This window comes from Suricata suricatta, chromosome 1, assembly GCF_006229205.1.
Source record: "Suricata suricatta isolate VVHF042 chromosome 1, meerkat_22Aug2017_6uvM2_HiC, whole genome shotgun sequence".
In the NCBI taxonomy this organism is placed as follows: Eukaryota; Metazoa; Chordata; class Mammalia; order Carnivora; family Herpestidae; genus Suricata; species Suricata suricatta.
The window spans coordinates 82819018-82831970 of NC_043700.1; the positions used below are offsets into that span (position 1 = coordinate 82819018).

Sequence of the window (12953 nt, forward strand, 5' to 3'; positions counted from 1 at the left end):
CCAAGACTGATCCCAAAATAATCTACCATCTTGGGTGCACCGTTTTTGTAGAACTCATTACACCAATGTAATCGATAGACTTGACTCCTTCTCTTACTAGATTTGAAATGTGTGCGTGTGTGTGTGTGTGTGTGTGTGTGTGTGTGTGAGATTCTTTTTGTCTTTCACTAAAACATAGTAGGTATTCAATTTTAATTAGTATATTCAGTGAATGAATTAATGACTTTTATTCATTAGGTTTCATGATAAGATTTCCTTAGATGCAGTTTTATTACCTCTACATTTAAGAAATGTATTAAATTCTCTGGAAAGAATATTTCTATGGAATACCTTAACTTCAGAATGTATGAAAAGTAGGGAGTTTCTGGGGCACCTGGGTGGCTCAGTTGGTTGAGCGTCTGACTTCAGCTCAGGTCATGATCTCGCGGTTTGTGGGTTCGTGCCCCGTGTCGGGCTCTGTGCTGACCGCTTTCTCAGAGCCTGGAGCCTGCTCGAATTCTGTACCTTTTTCTCTCTCTGCCCCTACCCCATTTGTGCTCTGTCTCTCAATAATAAATAAGTGTAAAAAATTTTTTTTAAACTAGGGAGTTTCCGTCTCTGCTGAAATACAATTAATAGTTTTCTACTTGCATTTGTAGGCTACGTCTAACTTACAAAGATTTGAGATCATTATGTCAGCTGGGATGGGGTGGGTGGGCCATTGATAACTACTATTGCTTTTGCCTCCGCATGTCCTGAAGATTATATTTGCAGACTTCCTAGAGTTCTGACTTTGAAAATCAAGTCTTCAGAGGCATCTTATTGTTTTTATAGTCTTAAGCTTAAGAACACCTGGTCACCAGCAGGCATGGGATAATTCTTTCAAAAAATGTTTGATGTTTGAAAGAATTCAGAAATAAAAATGTAATTAGGATTCAATACCTTTTAAAATGTAAGCTTTGAAGATTTATTAATTTCTGAAAGATGTGAAGCAGGATTTCAAAGTTGTTAATTCAGGTTAAATACTACAAAAATTGAAATACCCTCCAGCTATAATAAAATAACTAAGTATAAATGAGTATAACCCTAGAAAAGTATAAGCAAGCAGTTATTTTCGTCTCCCTTTTCATGCAAAAACATGTTGTTATAATCATCATGCCTTGCATTTCCTAATATCTAAAGACACCATATTATTTTATTTTCTGAATTCTGCCTTAAACTTGTGTTTACTTCTTACTCTCACATTATTTTTGTTTCTTTCAGAATTTGCTGCTTAAGGAAGTAGTCAGAGTTGAAGTGCCTCCTGAGCCATATAATAGGTAATGGGTGCTAGAGATAGAAAATGGTTAGCAGTTCTATTGTGTCTGCATCATGAAGTTGGGGAGCTACTTTTTTCTGTTAATCATTCAAATGTCTTGATAACATGAGGACCTCAGATGCCATAAGCCAGTATACCCAAATGTGTTTTAGTCCTGGGACACTGGGGAAGGCTTTTCCTAAAGACACACCCACCCTGAAATGATATTAAAGGCAGGGTGCGCGTTAACCAGGGAAGGTGGAGGCTGGATGAGGAGTGTTACAGGCGGGGCAAACTGTGTGATAAAGGCTCTGAGCCGGAAAAAATAGGGCTTGCTTAAGGAGATAAATGCAGGACCAGTGCAACCAGAGCGTGAGGACATCCATAATTCACCTTTAAAAGAGAAGGAATTGTGGAGGACTTACTAGTCAATGTTCAAGATTTTGGCTTTTACCCAACATAATGGAGATAGCATAGCCAAATGAAATTCACTTATAATAGGAACATTAAACTTATGAAAGTTTCAGATCTTAACCTCTCCTAAAATCTCTGAAAATAATCATTTCAAATAGTAAAAAATAATTTCCATTTACTTCCTTTTTATTATTGCTATAGTTCATCTAATTAATTTACATTGCCCAAAGTGTTTGTAAACCGTAATAAGCTTGAGACGTATACTTTGCAAGAATTACATAAACAACAAATGAAGGAAATCTTTTTTTTTTCCAGAAATTTTATTGTTTTCTATCCTTAGCATGTTTTCCCTCATCTCATTGTTGAACACTCATCAACATTTATCTCAAGGGCAATTTGTGATTTTTTTTGAGAAATATTTTTCTGGTGCTATAGTTTTTAACCTAATCATAATTTCTAAAATGCATTTTTTGCCCAAATGAAAATATTAAAAAAACACCGAGCATGACATATTATTAAATAGAGCTATTATTTTAGAAGAAAATTTAACTGTAATGGTTTAATATGAAAAATGCCAATACAGTAAAATTACTTTAATTTTTTTCTGATTTTATAAAAATAGAATGAAGTTTTAGTTTTTTTCTACTCCTCTTAATTCACAATGGATGACAAGTGACTCTCCTGGTGAGATAACAGGAATTTTGTTTAAAGAATTAGAGAAATTAACCTTATTTGAGATTATTTTAAAAATCCCTTACATGGAAAACATGGAATTATCTGATATTGTTCCCACCCTAGATTTATTAATGTATAAATAACAAATAATATTGTATCAGTTTAACATGTATAATGTGATGTTTTGATATATGTATGTATTGTGAAAATGATTATCACATTAAGATTAGGTATCACCTCCAATACCTCATAGGTACCACTTTTTTTGCAGTGATAATGTTTAAGATATGCTCTCTTAGAAAATTTCAAGTATACATTTTCATTATCTATTCATTTTCCATCAGACAGTTAGGTTGTTTTTATATCTGAACAATTGTGAGTAATGCTGTAATGAACTGGGTTGTGTAGATATCTCTTCGAGATTTGGATTTCATCTCCGTTAGATGTATAACTAGAAGTGGATCATATTGTAGTTCTATTTTTATTGTGAGGAACCTTCACACTGTTTTTCATAGTGACTGTACCAATTTACATCCCTACCAACAGTGTGCAAGGACCCCCTTTCTCCATGTCCTCACCAATACTTGTTATATCTTGTCTTTTTGAAAATAGCCATCCTGACAGGTGTGAGGTGGTATCTCATTGTGGTTTTGATTTGTGTTTCCCTGATGATGAGTGATGTTGAGCACATTTTCATGTACCCACCAGCCATTTGTATATCTTTTTGGAAAATGTCTATTCAGGTACTCTGCCCATTTCAAAAATAGATTTTAAAATGAATTTTTTTGCTCTTTATAGGAGTTTCTTACATATTTTGATTATTAACCCCTTATCAAATATATGGTCTACAAATCCTTTCTCCTATTTCACAAATTGCCTTTACATTTTGTTGATTATTGCTCTTGCTGTGCAGAAATTTTTTATTTTAATGGAGCTCCACATGTTTAATATGCCTTTGTTACTTTATTTTTGGCAATAAAATTATTGCCAAGACCAATGTCAAGAAAATTTTTTTATTGTTTTCTCCTAGGAGTTTTATGGCTTCAAGATTTACGTTTAAGTCTTTAATCCATCTCGAGTTAATTTTTGTGAGTGGTTCTGGGTTGGGGTCAAATTTCATTATTCTGCATGTGATTATCCAGATTTCCCAGCAGTATTCATTGAAGGTTGTCTTTCCCTATTGAGCATTCTGATTTCCTTGTCAAATATTAGTTGGCCATATATGCATGGATGTATTTCTGGGCTCTTGATTCAGTTCTATTGGTCTATGTGACTGCTTTCATGTCAATACCATACTGATTACTAAACTCCATAATAAGGTGTAAAATCAAGAAGGGTTGTCCCTTAGCTTTGTTCTTCTTTCTCAAGATTACTTTGGCTATTTGGTATCTATTATGGCTGGTTCCATACAAATTTTAGAATTTTTTTCTATTTCTATGAAAAATGCCATTGGAATTTTGATATGGATTATATTTGATATGATTCCATTTGATATGGAATTTTGATATGGATTGTAGATTGCTTTGGGTCATAGGGACATTTGACAATGTTAATTTCTCTAATCCAAAAACATGGGATATCTTTCCATTTATTTGTGTCTCCTTCAGTTTCTTTAATCATTGTCTTATAGTTTTCAGTGTGCAAATTTTTTACCTCCTTGATTAAACTTATTTTTAAGTATTGATTTGGTACTATTGTGAATAGGGTTGTTTTCTTTATTTCATTTTCAGGTAATTCATTGTTAGTATATAGGAAAAAAAACTGATTTTTACGTGCTGTTTTCTATCCTGCAACTTTCCTGAATTTGTTTATTAGGCTTAATAGTTTTTTGACAAAGTATTGAGTTTGCTGAATATATAACATCATCATCAAAGAAATTTTTATTTCTTCCTTAAAAAACTTTTTTTAAAGTTAATTTATTTTTGAGAGAGAGACAGAGTGAGAGCAGGGGAGGGGCAGAAAAAGGGAGACATAGAATCTGAAGTAGGCTCTAGGCTCTGAGCTGTCAGCACTGAGCCTGATGCGGGGCTTGAACCCAGCCTCTAACCTGAGATTATGACCCAAGCTGAAGTCAGATGCTTAACCAACTGAGACACCCAGGTGTCCTACTTCTTCCTTTTTGATTTGGATTACTTTCATTTCTTTTGCTTGCCTAATTACTCTGGCTAGGACTCCCAGTACCAATTTGAATAGGAATGGTGAGAGTTGTTTTTGGTCTTAAAAAAAGCTTTCTACCTTTTACCATTAAAGAGGACAGTGATGGCGTATCTTGTTATAGACTTAGGCTGAGATATGCTTCTTCTATACTCAATTTGTTGAGAGTTTTTATCATAAAAGGATGTTCAATTTTCAAATGCTTTTTCTGCATTTATTAAGATCTTAGGATTTTTGTCTTTCATTTTATTAATGTGGCATTTGTCTTTCATTTAAAAAAATTTTTAGTGTTTTTTATTTATTTTTGAGAGTCAGAGAGAGATAGTGTGAGCAGGGGAGAGTCAGAGAGAGAGGGAGATACAGAATCTGGAACAGGCTCCAGGCTCTGAGCTAGCAGTCAGCACAGAGCCCAACGCGGGGCTCGAACCCACGAACCATGAGATCATGACCTGAACTGGAGCCGGATGCTTAAACGGCTGAGCCACCGAGGCACCCCTGTCTTTCATTTTATTAATGTGGTATGTGGCATTTCTTTGCTTGTGATACACCATCTTTCCATCCCAAGAATAAATCCAATTTGGTCATTATGTATGATCCTTTTAATGCTGCTGAATTTGGTTTGCAAGTACTTTGTTGAGAATTTTTGAATCTATATTCATCAGGCTATGCTCCCCAGCCAGATGGTGTCATTGGCTAGACTTTGTATTCACGCTGGACTGGAGGCTGGGCTTTGTGATCAGACAGTCTGCTGACTGTGCTCCACTCTTTGGCAAGCCCTTTGGCTGGGGTACCTAGTCAAGCATGGCCGCCAGCTGCACCTTAGAGTTGGGTAGGGCTGTTGGCTATGCTCCACAATTGGGTGGGGCTGTGGGCTGGGCTCAGTGCCTGGAAGAGACCACAGGTTATATGGGTAATACTGTTGGCTCAGGTCCAAGTCTGTCTGGGGCCACTGTTTGGACTCTCCGGCAGATAGGGCCAGAGGTTATTATGCTCTGCATTTGGCCAAGCCTGCTGGCTTGACTTTGCCTGAGCAGGGCACTAGGAAGAGCTCCATGGCTGTCCAGAGTCTCTGGCTGGGCTTGCCAGTCAGGCAGGACTGTGGACTATACTCAGCAATTGAATTGGGCACTGACTTTCTTCCCTGCCCAGGAGGGCTCTAGGATGTGCCCTGCAGTTTTCCACAGTACCCCGACAAAAGATTTAAGTCCTTGTCTGACGTTTTCTCTTGTGGAGGAGATGTAGAAATTTAAGTATTGTATAGCAGAGCCAGTACCTGGAAGAATAGTGTAATAGTATAATAGAGAGACATTGTTGCCTGGTTTTCGATAGCTTTCCAGTTTGGGCCCCTTCTGAGGTGAAACTGCATTCCTGATAAAAAGTTCTTTAAGACATGGCTATTTCCTTATCATGGTCCCTCTTTTACTTTAATAACTTAATTGATATTTTTTCCAGCAGCCCAAAGAGTTTTAGATAATAGGATATTATATATCATCACAACCTTTAAGGCTGAAAAGTATGTTTTTAACTGCTTCTGGGAGCAGAAGACAATTCAGCAATTATTGTTGGATATATTTTCATTCCCATATACCTGAAACCACAAGTCCAACCAACTAGAATAAAATATGAGAAATAGAGGATAGCATCCATAGGATACAATATATTGTGTCATCATTCCCAACAGACATTCATCATAGATCCAAAGTCTTAGTAGTTTCCCACTGTGCTTTTCTCTTTTAGTTCCTGCCTCATTCCATCTCTCCTCAGTTCCTGCAAGCTTGCTCTGCGAAGCTATGCTCTTCCCTTTTACATTTTCTTCAAAGAAAAACCATCAGTTCCCATCATCTTCAACTGCCAATTCTGTTTGCTCATATAGTCAAAAAGCGTTCAGTAACTGACATTTTCTAGGCACCATGCTTGAGTTAGATTATGGGTACAAAGTGCAAAAGATGTTTTCTGAACTCAAGATGCATTTTTATGAAGATGTAAATGTGATGAGATAAGGGAGAAGAGGGGATGGTTCATTCTTCTACCTTATATTTAAAAGTTTTTAATGTTTTTATTTATTTTTGAGAGTCAGAGAGAGACAGCATGAGCAGGGGAGGGTCAGAGAGAGAGGGGGACACAGAATCCGAAGCAGGCTCCAGGCTCTGAGCTAGCTGTCAGCACAGAGCCCGACGCGGGGCTTGAACCCACGAACTGTGAGATCATGACCTGAGCCAAAGTCAGACGCTTACCCGATTGAGCCACCCAGGCGCCACACCTTATATTTACTTCCATGTGGAAGGAGCCATGGTAGGGAAACACTCTTAACCTCATTCCAAAGGAGTTGTGTCTTAATTTTACTGGTGAGCTTGGAAAGGAAACAAAAACCAAACCAAACAAAACTGATTATGTTTGTGTCTTTTCTCTCTTGGGAGCCATCCTGATCTCAGATGGCATTCATTAATTCTGCATGCCGCTCCATGCCCTTACAGAGTCAGAAATCCTCGGGAAGAGGCTGGAAATGATACAATGCCCGCAATGGGATGGGCAAATCTTTCTAATCCTAGACTTCAATATTAGAAAGCCTACTTGCCCTTAGCTATAAATCACATTCTTCTATCTTAGCTGTAGCAATAAAGGTAATGTTTTTGTGCCTTTATCTGCCTTAAAATTTTGACTTATGACTTCTTGATTTATAATTCAGGTGGGGAAAAGAAGTGATATTTATTAGCCTCCCCAAGAATATTGAGAATGTGTGTCTTGAATCTTCTCCTCTCACCTGAGCTCTTCTCTACAATCTAATGATGAGGAGCTGTATCCAGATAGTACTTTGGATACACTCTGTCTATAATCTAATGATTAGGAACTCTATACATATGGAACTCACTACCTCGAATTTAGCACTTCATGAATGGAGATGTGCTCAAATTTCCAATCCCTTCATAAAAAGAAATCAGGAGGGGGTATAACTCAGGGGTAGAGCATTTGACTGCATAAAAGGAAATCAGGAGTTTACTGCCAAACATGTCTACTTCAGTCGCATGTTCCTTTATTCATCAGCTCACTCAGGCTTGAAAGTTAGGAGTCCCCTAAAATTCCTCCTCTTCATCATCCTCCATAATCAACCAGACACAAACACCTGTTGTTTTGTTCTCCGAATTTCTAATTCATCTGCCTTTTTATCTCTAATCCTAATCTAGACTTTATCCCTGTTTATTGGAAAGCTCATCAGCTAGCTTTTGCTGATCCCAAACTCTTCCTTTTAAACTCTAGCAGAGCCGATGATATAACCTTGCTCAGTAGTCACTTTGACTATATTATTCCCTTCAGAAATGCCTTTAGTGACTTCCATCTTCAGATGAAAATCACCTTCCTAGTTTAAACACTTTGCTGTAAGTGAACATGATACAACCAACTCCTCTGTATTTACTGCCTTGAAGTTACTCAGACCTAACTCTTTTATAAACTGAAAGCATGGTATGCATAGCATAAATGCCTCTTCTCAAATTGTAAACCACATTCACACATCATTGAAAATCAACTTCTACCCTCTGAGCATCTTCTCCAGATGCTTAAGGACCAATTGAAAGCCCGATACTCTTAATCTTTAGTGAATTTATAGTTACAATACATAGTTTTACAGTTAATCCCATACTGTATTAAATTGTATGTTCCTGTAGCTTATTACAGATTCTTCTGTATCTAAGCTAAATTACTGTGAGTTCCTAGGGCTGAACAATCATTGTATATCCACGTCATAGCATTTATTGTTAATTATATAGCAGATACAAAATAAATATTTAATGACTAATTAACTTATAAATTAAAAAAAAACTATCATCCTTAAGAAATGGTTTGATTTGATAGCCTGAAATTTAAGAGTGATTTGATAATCAGAATTTCTCCTCTGACCTCTTTGACTTTCTGTGTTGCTCTAGGCAAGTCATTTTAGCTATTCTGGATGCATTTTCTTAATACAAAATGGAAATAAGACTTGTCATCTGTCTTATTCATAAAGAGTGGTGAGGAGTATCCTAGTCAATGCAAAGCACATGGCTAATACAAAGTTTAATAAAAATGATAAATAACATCTATTACAAAATTGAACTATTGTTCAATTTCTTCTGCCCTTTCAGTTCTTTGATTCAATATTCTCTCACTGAAATCTGAGCGCTTTAATTTGAGAAAGTGTTTTACTAATAATCATAGACTTTCTACATTAACCTTTTCTTATCATTAGGCACACCTGGATGATATCAAATTATTCTTTTAAGGAAATCAATATATCACTATAAGTGCATAGAGAAACATCTGGTAATGAAACTTCAGATAAAGGAAACCCAGGTATGAAAAATGTGTATTAGAGCAAGATAATAAAATAGGTGTCCCCAACTTAAGTTCTCTTCACAGAAAGAACAGCTAGCAAGCAAGAAGCCATAGATAAGATACCTTTGTGAAGATCCGAGAACCTGAGGCTGGGGTTGACACAGCCCCTTGGATGACCAAAACCAAGAAAACTCACATTAGAAAGGTAAGAGGACTGATTTCATTTTGACGGCATCTACTTTCCCTCAGACCAGTGCAACACTACACACAGGGTGTCTCCTCCCATGCCCCAGCCTTGATTTCTGTAGTGGGAACAGGAAAACCTAAAGTGGACCCCCTCTTTCACCAGCATTCTGAGAAGCTCTCTATGAACCCCACTTAAGCATTGACTCACAGGGAAGGATCTCCAGGGAAATCTGCTAGAGATGGAAAAGGGGATCAAGGCTCATATCACAGGTGTGCAGATCTTGGCACAGTGTTCCTGTTGGCAATGGTGCCCACATGCAGACCCAAGCTGGTGGTCCTGTCTGGCTGTGGAGCTTGGTCAGCAGTTCTGCCAAGTTTGGAGCCAAAGCCATCAGACTGTCCCAGTGGCAGAGCATATTTCCGCCCCCCACCCCCCAACAATGAAGCAAGTTAGAAGCTCCACTTAACTGCTGGACATAGCTTCCACTTCTGCCCAGCCGCAGAGACTCAAATCTTTTGTCTGGCCAGGTACTGTGAGAAGCTACAAGTCTTTTTGTCACAATTACAGGTAACACCTGCGGCACCTGGGTGGCTCAGTCGGTTAAACCTCTGACTTCAGCTCAGGTCATGATCTCACATTCATGGGTTCAAGCCCCGGGTTGGGCTCTGTGCTGACAGCTCAGAGCCTGGAGCCTGCTTCTGATTCTGTGTCTCCCTCTCTCTCTGGCCCTCCCCAATCATGCTCTGTCTCTCTCTGTCTCAAAAAGAAATAAAAAAAACATTTAAAAACAATTACAGGTAACATCTATAAATTTTTACACCAAGAATTCAGTAATGGCTCTCAGGTCTCTGAACAAGTGAATGGGTAAATGGTTTTGAGGTAGCAGAATTCCTAGAGATTGTACTAATTCTTAAAAGTTTTCTGTAGATGCATATATACTGATTCCTCTCCCATACACAGATGTACATGCATATAGAGCATAAATAAATCTAGAAATTGGAAGAAAAATAGGAAGTGTGAGATGCAGCCAGAGATAAGATAAAAATAATTAATGCTTAACTAATGTATACTATGTGCCTTTAGCACTGTTCTGAGCAATAAGTGTATGCAAACTAACTCAATCCTCATGGCAACTTTATGAAGTCCACATTACCACATTACATACCACTTTATGAGGTAAGTTGGAGTCAAATAATTTGTTCAAAGTGACATACAAAGTGTTTGGCACATTTTAGGTGTCTTAAATAAAAACATTAAAAAGTATTCCTATTCTCCAAATGCCAAATGTTTTACTTTTTAGTCTGTTTGTGAAGTATTGGAATTTCCTTGCTTACTGGGCAAAAGTAAAGAAACTTTGATCAATAAGAGTATTGATGATGAGTATTACTGATTTTTTTAGGGTATTCGTAGGTTTATCTGGACAATCCTTACCTAGCTGCAGGGAGATGTTAGGAGTAGAAGCATAGTTTGGGGCTTTCTCTTGCCACTGAAAAATCCCGCCAATAGTAAGGCAATTCAAGCCAAATTATAGGCATCATTTCTACACCCTGTTATGAAGCCAGAGCTAGTAAAAATGATTTTACTTCTTTTAAAAAAATTTTAATGTTTATTTTTGAGAGAGAGAGTGAGCAAGCATGATTAGGGGAGGGACAGAGAGCGGGAGACACAGAATCTGAAGCAGACTCCAGGCTCTAAGCTGTCAGCACAGAGCCCAATGTGGGTCTTGAACTCACAGACCATGAGATCATGAGAAGTTAAATTGACTGAGCCACCCAAGTGCTCCAAAATAATTTTACTTCTAATTAACAATTCCACATTCCTCTTAGTTTTTTAGTCTCAGAGTTTTCTTTTCTTTTTCCCCAATTTTAGTGGGAAATTTTAATACTTCCTCAGAAATTATTTAATTCAAACCCACAAGACATTAAGATGCAGAATGTTTGAAAATCATGGGGCTCTTGAGTGGCTCAAACAGTTAAGCAGCTCTCTTGATTTCAACTCAGGTCATGATCTCATCATTCGTGAGATGAAGCCTCACCTTGTGTTCTGTGCTGACAGTGTGGAGCCTGCTTGGGATTCTCTATCTATCCCACTCTCTCTGCCCCTCTCCTGCTGATGTGTGCTCTCTCTCTATCAAAATAAACTTTTAAAAATTTTTCAAATTCACACTTAATTATATATGATTAGTTATATATGTTATATATAAAATTATATATATATATAATACCCAATAGGCAAATATTATTTTTGAACATCCATGGACCACTTACAAAAACTGAGTTTCTATTGGGACTTAATGAAAGACTACTAAATCTCAAAGAATTGATATCTTGGAGACTATGACAATAATAAAGCAAAATTGGGAATCAATAATAAAAGGATAACTTTAAAAGGCTTGTGTATCTTGGGGTGCCTGGGTGGCTCAGTTGGTTAAGCGACTGGCTCTTGATTTTGGCTCAGGTCATGATCTCACAGTTGGTGAGATCGAGCTCTGCCTCAGGTTCTGCATTGACACTGTGGAGCCTGCTTGGGATTCTCCCTCTCCCTCTCTCTGGCCCTCCCCTTCTTACGATCTTTCTCTCAAAATACATAAACATTTGAAAAAGTTGGAATATCTTAAAAAATAAACTGCTAAGAAACTTCTAAGTAGAAGCAATGCATGAAATACTTGGAATGGGATGAAGTGAAGAAAACAAGAAACCAGCACTGTGGGTTGCAGTGAAGCATTCTAAGTAGGAAATTCAGGAGGTGAGGGGAATGTAGAGCTGGGTAGAGCAGAGAGTAACAAGGAAAGTACAGCAGGACAGCAGCCACAAAATCAGGAGACGAACTGCACCCACTGACTGAGATGAAGGATCATGAACCAAGGAACAGCCTAATAGTATTTTTAAAAGATAATAGTTTTGAGTGAATTAACTATAATAAGACAATAATAATGTGTTCCATGAAAATTGGTTTTTAAAAAAGAAGGGAAGTTATTTAACAAGATATTTAAATGATGGCAAGGTGCTTGATAGAACAGCATGTCCCAGTGAGATCACTGTCAAGATGTGTTGCAAAATACCCCAACTTTTTCAGTTATTTATGCATCTGAGGTCCGTAAAAGAGAGGATAAAATAAAGAAGAATAAGGATGGTTAATCTATTTTATCCATAGATTAGTGTGATCCACTATTTCACTGTCCAGGGAATTCACTACTCTTATTGAGGATTTAGAGAAAAACCAAGTGTAGAACAAACTTTCTTACTTCTCAGTTTCCCTGGCAAAATCTTGAATCTAATAATTGGAAGTTTCTTTGTGGTGTGATTTTAAGTACTAATATCATACGAATAAAAAGATATTCTCCACAATGCTTTTTAAAGTTTATTTATTTGTTTAGAGAGAGGAGAAGACAGAGAGAGAGAAAGAGACAGAGAGAGGGGCAGAGTGAGAGAGCAAGCTCTGTGCTGTATGCGCAGAGCCCAACGCGGAGCCCAGTCTCACCAAACATGAGATTATGACATGGGCCGAAGCCAAGAGTCAGGTGGTTAACCGGCTGAGCCACCGAGGCACCGCAGATCTCCTCCTCACTTTACCTTTAATTCTGTAGTAAAGGAAGAAAAAAAGAAGCATTGAGATGGATTTATTAACCTTTTAGCTACATGATAAGATAAATGTGGCAATGAACAATTATTTCACAGACTTTCATTTGCGTTCCAATATGAATATGAATTTTACATTACTGCTTTATCCAATAAAATCTTTTCCCTTCATTCACCAAACAAGAGTCTTCCCTCCATTATACAAGTGCAAAGGTAATTTATGCTTTTAAACTGGAAATTTACCATTGCAACCCTGGTTTGCTTTATACAACATTTCCTGTCTTAGATGTTTTCCAGGTTATAATAACTGAATGAGTCATGATGTTTTATCACATGCATTAACATTTCTTTTACTGGTGGC

At 37.4% G+C, this 12953-nt stretch overlaps 1 protein-coding gene across 4 annotated transcripts in view; it reads left to right on the forward strand.

Moving 5' to 3' along the window:
• Nucleotides 1–12953, forward strand: part of SLC7A11 (solute carrier family 7 member 11) — a 165918-nt gene that overhangs the window by 83590 nt on the left and 69375 nt on the right. For 2 of the 4 annotated variants that reach the window (XR_003909343.1, XR_003909327.1), the window contains exon 12: nucleotides 8912–9032. Coding sequence is in view for 2 of the 4 variants with exons in the window: in XM_029940900.1 (XP_029796760.1) it covers nucleotides 8912–8958 (47 nt within the window). In the remaining 2 variants the exon portion in view is untranslated. Of the gene's footprint in view, nucleotides 1–1242; nucleotides 1299–8911; nucleotides 9284–12953 lie in introns of those variants that run through there. The other 2 variants (XM_029940902.1, XM_029940900.1) reach the window with 2 other exon arrangements.